General features: G+C 40.6%; 1 protein-coding gene across 2 annotated transcripts in view; it reads left to right on the top strand.

Moving 5' to 3' along the window:
* LOC128443549 (MAM domain-containing glycosylphosphatidylinositol anchor protein 1) overlaps positions 1–14,246 on the top strand; it is a 179,072-nt gene that overhangs the window by 46,862 nt on the left and 117,964 nt on the right. For both annotated transcript variants that reach the window (XM_053425987.1, XM_053425986.1), the window contains exon 3: positions 2,684–2,823. In XM_053425987.1, coding sequence (XP_053281962.1) covers positions 2,684–2,823 — 140 coding nt within the window. The remainder of the gene's footprint in view (positions 1–2,683; positions 2,824–14,246) is intronic.

Here is a 14,246-nt window from a genome sequence, read left to right as displayed (position 1 = left end):
ATTCACTTGTTTTGGTCATGCGACCGTATCCAGACTTTCTGGAAGGGGGTACACTCTGTAATCCAGGAGGTCACGGGTAAAATATTTTTGCTGACTTCTTTTTTCTGTCTCCTCAGTCATACCCTAGACAATCTCTTTGATGCGGACACCAAATCTTTGTTGATAATTCTTATATTTCTGGCTAAAAAATTTATTTTGCTGAGGTGGTCAACTCCCCAGGTCCCCACAGTTGACATGTGGATATCACAGATTTCTGCTCTTTTTCCTATTGAAAAGTTGGCTCATGACCTTAACCACAAATCAGTCAAGTTTTGGAGGATCTGGGAACCGGTGCATTCCTTCTTACAGAAACCATAACTCATAATCTTTTTCTAGAAGGGGAGGCCTGACTGCCTTTTTTATTCTTTTCTGTTTACACACGCTATTCACTTGCCTGTCTCCTGTCATCCTGCTGATTGTGTATGTATGTATGATTGTGTATATATATATATATATATATATATATATATATATATATATAGTTTGGGTTGGGATTTTTTTGTTGTTGTTGTGTTTTGTTTGTTTTGTTGTCTGTTTTGTTTTTCTAATGTTTGTACTCATAAAACGGTAAAAAACCAAGAAAAACAGTATTAAAAAAAAATAGAAAAGAAAACAAGGACAACAAAATGATAGCTGAGGAAAAATGTTGAAAGGATTCTTTTCAGTTGCCAGTCAGGTATGTTGATGTGCTGTGATATTTTCTTATGATCTCCAAAATGCCCACTTTTATTTAAAGAGGCTTATTTTCCACTCTGAGGGCCTCTGGGGAAGCCTCTGGGGAAGGCTCCAGCGAATGAAACGGCAGGGCCGGGTGGTGAAGGTACATGTAGTGGTGAGGTGCCGTCTGCTTTTTATGCTTCACATGTGTGAATGACAGGGTAACACAAAGTCAGTGCAGCTTATACTTGTACTGCATCCCGTTCATACAGAAAACACAGAACGCCCTGGGTGAGGTTGGGGCTTGGTTAGTTTTCCCTCAGGCTCAAACAATATTTTCACAAATATATATCATTTCGACGTCTCCAGCCTGATGTGGCAGGATTCATCGTATCTTTTCTCATGCTGGTTTTGCGTGATCAAACATAGTGGGCAGGGTTTCTCCTGGTGAAAGATTGTGTAGCGTGTTTAGGAGCAAAAATAAAAAGACGATCTCACAGGTTTTTAAATAACCACATGGTTTCAGCCGAGTCTGACCTGCAGTCTTTTCCTTCGTCTCTATTTCCTCTACTGGGTCTTGAGGATGCAGAGATGTAAGTGGACAGGCACACTCGCTTTGTCCCAGTACCTAAAGCCATTAACGACGCGGCTCGGCTTCTCCCACAAACGACAACACACAGAGACACGTTCGGAGTCTTCTCCCGCTCTGAACTGGGTTTTCTGGCTCCAGATCGCGCTCTGCGTTGCTCTGTCTGATCGAGTTGAGGTTTAAGGTGAACAGCCTGCCCACTTCCCTCCTGTCTGCTCAATGATAACAGTTGTAGAGAACAGTGAAGATTTGTTCGCCCTGTGAATCAATGATAATCACATCATTGTGCGAGGCTGTCCCCCGCGCCTCTCTCTGGGGCTTCACACATCTTTCCAGCCCTTTTCTCCTCACCCGCTGCTTCCCTCGCTCCGTCTCAGTCGCTCCCCTCCCCCCTCCTGTCTCCCTTCATCATAAGGGAGATGAAGCCATCTGAGGTTACTTGCACGCCAGCCAGCCCTCATGGGTCAGTGCTGTGCAGACTTTATATCGTAGTTGTCGCCATTGCAGAGAGCTCCCATCATGCATCTGTCATCCATTATTTCTGCTGCTGCCTTCACAGCCTGTTGTTTCTTCAGTATTGTGAAGTGGACTTGAATTTGGTGCAAGGGAAGGAATTCAGGATCAGTGAGAGGACTTGAGCTTCTGAACACAATTATTGTGGTTTACATGAGTGCTATACAAATCAAGTTATAATTGTTATTATTATTATAATAATTATTGAACAAATTAAGAAAGCCTTTTTTTTATTTGTTACAATCACAGCTGCTACTTGGTTAACTTTCATACCTCAATTCACTGTAAGCATTTGTCCTGATACCTGCATCAAAGTCCAGGTATATGAATCTGTATTGGGAAAGGAAACATGTTCTCGGAACATCTCTCGGTTTTTATTGTAAGTTTTGATTGTTATGTGGTCATAGGGCAACAACTTAGGTAATAACTTACGCTGTGCAGACAAAAGTCCACAATGGATTTAATGAGCGTGGTGGAATCTGTGGCTGGGACATTGCTCCCAGGTTTACAGCTTTAGAGACCAAAGACGTGCATCAGAAATTTAGGACCTCAAACTTCAACAGTGTGACTGTTGCCCAGGTTTACAAACCGATGAGAAAAGAAGAATAACTCTTTTGGTTCAATTTAATACCTCAAATTATCTACGCAAAATGGACAATTTATCTGCAAACGTACTCACCTGTATCACTCATCAGTTTTACAAAATGTCTTGTTCATGCAGATACAACTCACAAAACAATGACCTTCTTTCTGCTGTAGAGATATAACTAAACATGTAATGTGGTTTCTCTCCCTCTGTGTTTGTGTGAATATGTGTATGTCCGGATGGCTATGTGCCTGTCTCTGTTTGTGTGTGTGTATGTGTGTGTGTGTGTCCGCTCACAGCTCCAGCTAATGCCCAGATCGTGCACTCAGGCGCAGCATGTAACGTCAAGGATGATAACATCAGCGAGAGAATCTACACCATCAAAGAAAACGACACACTCGTGCTCCAGTGTATCGTCAAGGGACACCCACGTCCAGAGGTGAGCTCCTACACCTGCTGAGCAGTTTGGTAACGTGCTGTTTTACATGTGTCATGATGCTGACGCCGTCACTCAGCAGGAGGTTTAGAGTCTCTGGCTCCGGGACACATGGACAACAGTGTTTCTTGAGGCTCAGAACACAAGCTGTCAACAGTACAACGGGCCATTCTCAATATTTACTGCATGGACATATGTGATGGATAGAGAGATTGACAGATGTCCTGTGTTTGGACGGGTGAATGAGCCAAATGTTTTTTGGTCAAGAATATAAAACCAATAAAATAACCAACAACAAGTTGGCTCATTCATTTGTACCTCTGCCATGGAGGTTATGTTTGCATCTGAATGTGTAAGCAGGATAATGCAAAATAACTAAATGGATTAGCATGAAACTTTGTGGAATAATACAATCTGGGTCAAGGAACAACTCATTAAGAGGCAGATTCTGATTTTTTTGTTTTAATTTCCTGCAGATTCATTTTTTTCACCAATTCCCCAGGAAATAATTACGTTTTTTAGTCTCTACATGGATTAAAATAGAGGTAATATATGACCACATCAGAGCCTTGAATCTTTGTGATAATAATCCATCCTCTCACTCATCAAAACTGCATGTGATCCTAGATAATGGTGTAAAGAATTAGCCTTGATCAGCACTTATGTTTGCCTCTGTCTTCGTTTCAAATAGTTGAACTTCTTAAATAAAATCCTGGATTAAGTGTGTAGGCCTCAGTTTCTTGATAATATCCACTCTTCAAAGAGTCCAATTCTCCCGACACAGATATTGCAAAGCCTAAGGTCTTATTGGAGCTGTTTATGTTGTTGTAAAGCAAGAACATCCCCTTAAATCTGCCAAAATGTAACTTTGTTTACATGTCGTGTCTGTTCTCAAACAAACACGCTGAGGCAAAGCACGCTGGTGAATGACCTGGCTGCAGGCAACCGGGACACATTATTTCCAAAACATGCCCCGGCTAAAATATGTGGTATGATGTATCCATGAGCCATTGGTTATATTTATAGCTTCTGTTTGTGTTGAGTCACACAATCTGCTCTTTACTGTCACATTTTGCTGAAAGCACTTAAGGCTCTAGTGTCGTCATTGATGTCCGATGGTGTTCACATCTGATTTAGCATCGTACTTGTTGTTTTATGAGTAGGGGCAGCCGTATTTACAGATTATGTTTTGTGACGTAAAGACCCCGGGTTTAATCTCCCAGAGCTGTCCTCTGTAAACAGTTAATTACAGTTTACTGACAGTTTGCCTTTTAGAAGGTGAACTATGCAGGAGCACAACCATTTCAAACAGGATTTGTGAAAATATGAACTAAGCCCAGAAGGTCGTTGATGATCAAATGAATACAATATATTTGCAGTACGACATTATTTACTGTCCAATGTGTACATTTAAATCTACTCAGTAGGTTACTCAATGTCCTTCTGTTCTTTTACACTACACTGGGAAGAAGTGAAGAAGAACAAATGCTTTGTTTTACAGTTTAGACTCAGATGCCCATGCTGTGTGTGGCGTGTAGCCAATCCGTTGGTCTAAAAAGAGCTTGGCCTTTATGTTTCCCTACAGCTAAATTCATCACATACATGAACATTTTACACAAAAACACAGCTAAATGGGCAAGCATTAAAAAATACAGTATATTCAAAAACACACACAAACACACACTCTCACATACACACACACACACACTCACGTTGCAGTAGCCAAATTTAAACACATCTGGTTTTCCAGGTTGAACCCCTTTCAAAACCCTTTTGGATCGGGTGTGTGCATGTGTGTGAGTGGAAATGGATGTAAGTTTATGCTAAGTCCCCAAAAGTGACCTGTGACAACATGTGTTTATGTGTGTGCGCATGAGCGAGTGCATGTGTTGTTACGGACTAAGATGCTAAATAAACTGAGGTTACTGAAAAGGGTTTGTGTGTTTTGTGTGTGTTTGTGAGTGTGTGAGGTGAGAAAAGCCGTGTTCCCCACGGGTGCACGTCCACTGCCATCACATCATCATGAATAAAACAGTGCCTGTGTGTCTAGACCCTGTTTTCCTCGGTCTGTGTTAATGTGTGTATCGATTGTGTGTGTGTGTGTCTGTGTGAGAAAGAGGCAGTTTGTTGTGTGGTTGTAGATGCAAACTAATTATCTCAATGTAACTGAAATATCTAATTACACAGTGAATGTTGACCTAACCTGCCTATATTAACTGTGGCTGTCATTTCTCACTCATTTGAACCATCCATCTTTCTCTCTCTCTCACACACACACACACACACACACACAAACACACAGGTACAAACCACATGTACAGGCCACGTGCCTCAAAACAAATGCAAACCAACTTTTAGTAAAACTTTTATTTTCACTAGCGCTGGAATAATAATTACACAAAACGAAGTTGGAAAAATCAAACTCCAAAAATTCATTCCCCCCTGGAGCAGTAAGATGCAGGAAATTGTGTCAGTGATTGCTTGTTCTTTGGGTCGGAGGTTGGAGCGTATTTTGAATAATGATCACATTGGTCACAGCCAGAATGTAAAATATATATATTGCATGTGCACAAGCAAAACTTTCCCTGCCTCTGGCTTGGAGATGTCGGTGTGTTAAATGTATATGTAGACACACACTGACAAACACAGGAAGATGGAGGCGAACAAACAGACGGACTGCGGTGTGGAGGTGCAGCAGTGAAAAAGCTTCGGCTCCTACAGAATATACATTTTGAATCGACCACAGTTAATCTAAAAGAGCAAAACATTTACCGAAACGATTTCAAAATGTAGATAACATAGTCCCTGTAAGAGGGACCAAAATCCATCTCATTTGATTACATATTCAGAAAACAACTGAATAATATCTAAAAGGCAGATCAGCGGAACCATTTGTTTTTAATTTGACAACATTGTTGTGGGTTTTTCCAATTAAATCTTGTCTTTCTGTCTATTTGTCTTCAAGATCAGGTTGAGTGTGCAGGACTGAAAGATAAATATGAAGGTCCACAATTCTTTTCTACCACCTGATCACGTGGTCGTCGTTTCTGAATGAATCTCACTCAGTTGTCATGGTTGTTTTGATTTTACGTAATAATGTAGGATGACACATAAGTCAGTTGCAAACACCTTCGAAGGCAGTGACATAGTTTAAGGTTAAAAGCTGAAAACTAAGACCTGTCCGATTGTTTTGCTGCAATATTTTCTCCTCAACCAGTGGAAACTTTGACCGCTGTGAGTAAAGCAACAAACCATATGATGCAAATAAGTTTTATTGTTAGTAGCACAGTGAACAACAAGGATATTATTTCTGATATTCTTCATTTCACTTATTTTATACTTTGTGTGAATTGACAAGATTGTGTTGCCTATTCCCCATTGAATCAAAGGTGAATGTCACAATTGATGTCCAGAAAATTATAGTTGCTTAAAAAACAGTGACAATAACTGTTTGTTTCTGCACATGCATGTGTGCAAAACACATTAAAATATACAACAGGATGTAATAGTTCATGAAACTGTTGAATGCAAAACATATCCCAATAACAGTGCGGTCAACGCTGTCAGTGTGAAACAAATGTAATCAGAGGCTGTCAAATGCACACGCACACATGTACAACTACATGAGGAGAGAGAGCGAGAGAGAGAGAAAGGGGGGGGGCAGGCAGAGATAATAATGACAGAATGAAACAGTGGAAGGACAATAAAACAGAAATTGAACGATGACAGACTACGGCGACCCTGGAGGATTGGAGAAAGATAGAGTGATCAGAGATAAGAGGAAAAATGCTGATGCTTATTGTGATAAAGAGGAAAGAACGATTCAAAGTCAAGATAATCATGTCTGCAATTCTGTGTGTGTGTGTGTGTGTGTGTGGTTGTGTGCGTGTGCCTGTGTGTGAGTGTGCTTGCGCGTGTGTGTGCATTACTGCTTTGTGCAAGCAGTACAGGCGAGCAGAATGGATTCTGTACGTGACAGCATATTATAGTAGAGAAAATAGAGACCTAATAAGAAAATGTACACATTTTGAAACTGCTGCCTGCAAAGAGCGAGCCTTCGATGGTCCGACCTATGTCACATGTCCTGTATCCTCCTGCCATTCATGTGCGAACCTTTAACCTGATCTAACATCTCCAAAGAAACAAAATGTCCAAATCTGACAAATATAAGTAAACAAGAATCATCTTAAATAACAAGGGAAGTCAGAAGAATAAAATAGAGTAAAATAGAAGTGAAGTGTGAGAGCTGACCTCTGTCACACGGATTTGTGCAGGAGCAGCTCACTGCAGCATTCTGCATTTGGTCCCTTTGGGCTTACAGGGTTTCCACTGCGCTCCATTGGCTGTATTGACAACCTGATCCCTGCCACCGCAGCTCTCCTTCATCCATCCTTTCAACTTTCCGCATGCCTCTTCTTCTTCACTGCCACGGACTCGCAGTTCTGTCACTGCACAAAGTTGACATGTCTCAGGCAATTTTTTTATTACCTTCTTTGGCCATTGTGAGCAAAAATGGAAGCTTATAAAGCCACTTTTCACTTCCAATCCCAAAGCCCCTTTTTATTTGGGGATTTTTTCAGGGGGCTTTAGGATTTAAATAATCCGGGACGTTGACCTGGGGAACTTTACAGCACTCCATATCTCAAAGCATCTCAAAGTACACTCACAATGAGGCTGTTAGTTTGTATTTGTTTTTGCAGATTTGTACAGACCGTCGCTTCCTCGTGCTGACCCATTTCTCCCTATTTGGTTATTGGCTGCCTCATAAATTTGATTTACAACTGTGTAAGCGTATTAAACTGCCGTGTTGCAAAGGTTCCTGACATTTTAAAAGTTCTGACCAATTAGCAGTGATCTCAGCCAAACAAGTTGTTGTCCATGGAGAATACTTTTTTTCCCACAAACAAACTAAATTCCGTGCATGCATGTTCAGCAATTTTAGAGCAAGGAGCCAACATGTTTTGCTAAAAAAATAGTTTAGATAGTTTTCATATTTTTCTTGGACAAGTTTTCCCATTCTTTTGGCAAATTCACTTCATGAATTAAAAATAAATAAATACAACAGTTGAACAGCCAGCAGAGTGAGCCATGTTTTCTTCCTTTTCTCTGTGAGGTTGGGATTGGCCTCTAGGTGTTGGCAGACACACAAGACGTTCAAGTCGTGCGGCTGCCTTGTTATTATTCATGGATGTTCTCCGCTAGCGTGATGCCGTCTGTGTTCGCCCTTCACAGAAACAATAACATACAAATTTGGACTGACAGCATTTTAATAGTTTTATTGATAAACATCCCCACAGCAGAGTGGACCACACTGAATCTAAAAAACATTAGAGCGTCATATTTTATTCATCAGATAAGTTGATGCGTAGCAGTTGAGGATCTTTTATCTGTGTCTGGTTTGCGTGCGTCCCACATTTTGATGGGTCTATTTAAGATCATAGGAATATGATATATGAGTTCTGATTGGAATTTTATTTTTGCCTTGATTTTCAGTCTCAATGCATTACTGGAAAATGCTTTCATACCTTGTGTTATTTTTCTTAATGTTATGGAGCATTTTGCTTGAAGAACTCAAATCCAGCCCTTCCCGGACTGATATGATCTAGACTCTCTCGTCCGCACTCTTCACTTTCTCCCTCTTTCTTCACCTCCCTCAGAAAAGTCGGGGATCCAATTCAGCCCTGTGACGGCCAGCCCAATAAACAGCTGCTTCACCGAGATTGGGTCTGATTGAGGATTTATCCAGTTCTTTATCAAGACTGATTGTTTACTTTTGCCTGAGTTAGATTGAAATGATGGATTGGATCTCGTCCTGACCCGTACAGAGGAGAGAAATCTAATAATTTCTCTGCCTGTCCATCTTTCTTTGCCTCCTTTGCTTTTTTGTCTCATCACACCTTCCTTCTCTCTACACCTCTGTCATCCTTGTCTGATTTCTCTCCATTTCCAATTGTAGATGCTGTGAAAACATTTAGCAGAGTGCAGCTAACTGGTATGACCTGGCTCAGGTTAAACCACTTGAAACACACATTTATACATAGAATGAATGACATAGATTGCCATTATCAGTTAAACAGTCATAAGGGGAAAATAACTCAAACACATATGTAGGAATACACAACAATCGTTTATATATTTGAAACAGAAGTTTTGCGTATAGTAATGGCCACTCTCTCACTTTTGGGACTTTCCAGCAGTTAAAGACCTGGTGTGACATTGGTACATAGATTTGAATCCAATAGTTTCTTCACCTGCAGGAGCAACTGGGTTAAAAAAAAAAAAATGAAGCGTATGAATGTTAAAAACTCCTTCTCTACAAAAATACAACCAGAGACCGCTTTAAGGAATGTTGATGTTTTTTAAGACATTCTTTCCAGGCTGCAGGCAACAGGGTGAGGCAATGATATGCAATGATTACTGTCCTCCTGACAAACTCAAAGATTATACCTATTTAAAAACTAAGAAAGACAGAAAGAAAGGATAAAAAACCCGAATGTTAGAGGTCACTTAGAAGGTGCTTGTAGCATCGTTCAAGTTAACTCCAGGGACAGCAGCCCTTTTAGTTAACAAAGCACTGTAGTCTCGCTCACAAAGCTTTTCTTGTCACACACACACACACACACACACACACACACACACACACACACACACACACACACACACACACACACACAATCACATGGCTTCTTCAAGAACACAATAGGAGAGTAAATGGTTTTTCTGAAAGTGATTCCTACCTCCCTATTATTTATTCATGGCTCTGCTGGTCATTGCAACCTTGAGACCGCCGTGCGTGTGTGTATGTGTGTGTGTGATTCTATAAGAGAAGTAAAGGTGGAGGGAGCCATAGCAGAGAAAAGTGGAGAGGCAGAAAGAAGGGGGGTGGGCTGGAGGGAGGGAGATGGGCGCTGTGGTTTGGAATGTGGGTTTGGATTTCCGTCCTTGAGGGGTGAGTGGAAGACGATCGATAGTGAGGCTGAAAGCAAGGCTGATCGGGTGGCAGCACGAGGCTGCATAGGCACTCAGTAGGAACACAAGCTAGACGCAAACAAGGTCACTGCACGACCCCTAACTGGATGGAGAGACAGAAAGAACGAGGAAGAAGAGAGAAGAAGATCAAGAGGAGGTGAAGGAGGGAGGTCATGAGACAGGTGGGATCGGAGGTTGAACTTGTTGACTGATGATTTCTTTAAACCAATCATTTGCTGGCACCATAAACTGTACATGGACGGCATTAAGGCTCCCCAAAGGTGATCTTGATCGCCACCTGGAGGCTGGCTGCAGTAACCCAGGCTCCTCCATGTTAGCAGCTGGGGCATGTAAATCTATGAGTTGAAGACAAATACTTTTTTCTCAAAGACAGTTTCTGTAATGATTCTGATTGGGCTTATCCTACTGAAGTTTTTTCAACTGTTCGTTCTTACTCTAAGTTTGGTTTAATTATTTCTTTAATGCTATACACATGGAGTGAAGAAAACATACCAACAGCAGCATTCGTATGCTGGACATTTTGGCTCCATTTCTGGATAGTGGTAGACAACTTGTCATTTCCAAACATGCTGACCATTCATAAAAGGAACAATCCAGATCAAGACATGACGATGAGCTGGTGTATTGTGTCTATTCTGTCTGTTTAAGTAGGTTTACCTATGTGGGCTTCCCATTTACACTTGAAATGAAAAAGGAGCCACAGCCTCGACTATATATCATGTTTATAGCAGAAAGAAAGCATTTGCCATTTTCGATGATGAGTCTGTTAAATAGCTGAAGTCCTGTGCCTCTGAGACGCGTTAAATCCAGTTATCTAATCAACCTAAGCGCTTGATGACTTCAAAATGCAACTTGTTGTGTTACTGTCTGCATTCGACTTTACCTCCAACTCTATTTCAAATGGAAACTTTGACACACAAAGGCACCAAACTACTTCAGATGTGTCTGGCAGAGTGTGTCCTTGACTACTTGAGACAGTGTGGGCACAAAGACAGAATCAAATTAGATCTGGAAGCCAAAACAAAAACACTTAATATTGCTGGTGATGAGCCTGGAGGCGCAGCGTGGTACTGGACTCCTCTAACGCTCGTCTATATGTTTGAGGATCTCTGGAGTGTCTGCTGCCGTGGTAACGCTCTGCTCTTCACAGGCGAGCTAAAAATAATAAAGGTCTAAATGTGTGTATGACTTCTCATGAAGTCAACTGGTATAGTGAGAAAAAGACGACTATATAGACATGATAGATAGATAGATAGATAGATAGATAGATAGTATATATATAACACCTTTCAAACCAGCATTTGCAAAGTGCAGCGCAAAGAGAACAGATAAAAACAAGGAAGATGTGAATCAAGTTATTTAATTACAATGGGAGTTAAAATCAAAGGCAGCAAATAATATTGTGCAAAATGTTAGTTAAAATGTACATATGTAAATATGTTTTTTTGCTATAGTTTGTAATGCTGTTTTTGTTTTGGCCATAATTTGTTGATATATTCAATGGATTTATCTTTGTACAACTATAATACCACCCTCCTTCATCATTTAATTTCAAGTTAGTGTCACTTAATTTAAGTATTTTTTTTAGCTACTCTCTCTTATGTAACTTTTCTTATCTTTATTTATATATATATATACTAATAGACATTGATCCTCCATCACTCGGTATACACCTAATTTTATTTACATATTTCTCACTGAATTGTATACTGTTCGATATATTGTTCTGTACTGTAATCTTTGAGCAAGATGGCTCAATAATATCCGGATTAATTATTTAATTAATTAAAGGATTAAACAAGTCTAATCTTATCTGATCCTCTGGTATTGCTGCAAAACTGGAAAACATAAAGTGGATTTCTGTTTTCTGTCAAGGTGCATGGGGGTGGCTCCGAAAAACTAACATGATGTGTTGCTGATTTGCACCGAGTGTGCGTTGCGTTACTCTAAACATATCTTAAATAAAACATTGTTATGTTATTGTAACGTAAATCAGCTTAAATGTCTATCATGACTATTTTGGCTGTATCAGATATTTTATATTTAGTAGATATATCTTTTGTCAAATCTATCAGTTATCAGATATTAATTAATCTTTTCAACCTCAATTACGCTGCAGTGTAGATGTTGATCAGGATCTTTTCCTTCTCAGTAGCCTTGCATCATCATGCCACTCAGCAATGACATCATCCTCATCTCTGCGCACACAGACACACACACAAAGAAAGATAGGAAGAGCTCAAATTTCTGCAACTAATGCTGTGCTTGTGCTAATAAGCCATTGCTCATTACAACTAACAGATCCAACATGGACGGAGCGTGTAAGGTGGCTGCTGACACAGTGACTGACGGCTGTCGACATGGCTGTTTAGAGATGGCTGACTCTGTCTGCTGCTGTTAGATCGGCTCCAATTTAAGCCCTGTGAGTGGTTTAGTTTTTTGAAGGATAAAATAATGATTATGATTTAAACAATGTTAAATTCCTGTTGTCTCTCAAGAACGAGCCATAGAAACCATCTGTCGGGCTTTTGTGTATTATTAGCTATATAACATTGTTACGAGCAAACAAAACCTCCGTCACCATCACCTGCATCGGCGACTACACAAAGATGGACTATTAGATATATACGTACTTTCAAAGATCACCATATCATCGCACATGCATGATTCCTCTTCTTCCTGTAATTTCCCCAAAGCCTGTGTATCATATTTCAGAGGCAGATCGAGCGATGAAGGCATTCATATCATATGACAAGGTTAGAGAGGGCGATGGCGGCTTCAATATCAACGAGTCAGTTGTATTGAACTTTTTGCTGTGTGATCCTTGCACAGAACAGTGGAAGGTGTTTCACACTGATATAAAAAAGGCAGAGTGACGGCAGCAGCTGCTTATTATTCAGATACAAGCTGGTACATTAAGTGTCTCAGGTAAAGAGCTTATTGGTGTGAAATCAACCGTGTTCTTTCTCGACAATAATCAAGTTCCACTACGTGCTTTAAGTAGTCGCGTCTATTACCCAGGCCATCGATTAAACCTTTACACAGGCAGATGTTATTAGATGAAGATTGCAAAATGAAAATGTAATTTAACTGTCATTACAAAGAAATATTCATCTTACATCTCCGCTCCATTATAGTTCTCGATCAGCTCTGTTAAGCGTCTGCTCCACACTCCCCCACATTGTTGTCAACCCTTTTTACATCCATTATTCCTCCTCTCCTGTTCACCTTTTCATCCCTTCCGCTCGGCATTCTCAGCTCCTCCTTTCTTCTCTTTCCCTCTGCTACTTTCCCTTCTACCAATTTTATTCTCCCACGTCTCTCCAGATTATAGAAGTAAGAAAGAAAAGTCGGTGCTCTTTCCTCCCCTCACCTGTTCCCACGCACACCTCCCTGTCCTCGCTCTCTTCTCCCTGAACCTCCACACACCTGATGCCATGAATCAGCAACGTTACATCCATTCAGCCGGCGATGCTTGAAATGATATTTATTGCTCACTCTAGTCTCTTACTCTTTTACCACCTCTTTTTTTGTCCTTCTTCTCTCAGCTGCTTCATTATACCACTCCCCCCCCCTCAACAATCTCTCCTCCGAGTGACAGATAATTAAAACAGATATTTCAATGGGCACGTTGGTTTTGTTTTATATTGTATGTCCTCCACGCCTTGTCACTTCCAGTCTTTCAATTTATCCATGGTTTGCAAAACAGAGAGGGGACGATTTCTTCCGTGTCTCTTCATCTGTTTAAACTATTATCAACCTGCTCTACTCCTTTTTGTTTATTACTGTCATTTCTGCCTTTTTTTCTTTTCCTCCTCTCCCACACTGCTCGCTCAGATGTTGCATCCTCCCTCTGTGTTTGTCTCCGTGCCTGTGTGTGTGTGTGTTTGAGTTTGCATCCGTGCCAAATAGTATTCCCCGATAACAGGATTACTATCTTAAGCCTATTCGTGGTAAGTGAGCCAGTTGGATGGATAAAGCACTGTATCGTCAGCTCTGCTGGAGTAACATCAAGAAAGGAGTTAGAGAAATTGTAGAAGGCAGGCCTGGCAAGCTCTCGGCGAGTTACTGAGAGGGAATATAAAGGATTCAAACTCTGTAACACCCCAGGAAGCAGCCACGGCACACAGAGGGGGCAGCCTTGTGAGCTAAACGTTGCTTAAAGTGATGTTTGAACAAAACATGATTTTACTTTTCATGGCAGCAGTTCACTCTTTCGTTGCAATTTGTGTTTGTGGTGAATTGAATAGGTACATCAACGACTGAGTCAAAAACTCGGAGAGATGTAGTTATTATTTGTTGGTCAGGATGATTATACTCTTTTTATTGCTGAGACATAAATGTCTCTGAAGAGATCGAAACTGAAACATAATAATTCAGGATCAGATGAAAGGGGGTGTGAACGATCCTGTGATATCTGAACTCAACATCAGAAC

This window comes from Pleuronectes platessa, chromosome 1, assembly GCF_947347685.1.
Source record: "Pleuronectes platessa chromosome 1, fPlePla1.1, whole genome shotgun sequence".
Taxonomy (NCBI): Eukaryota; Metazoa; Chordata; class Actinopteri; order Pleuronectiformes; family Pleuronectidae; genus Pleuronectes; species Pleuronectes platessa.
This window is presented reverse-complemented; position numbering and strand designations above follow the sequence as displayed.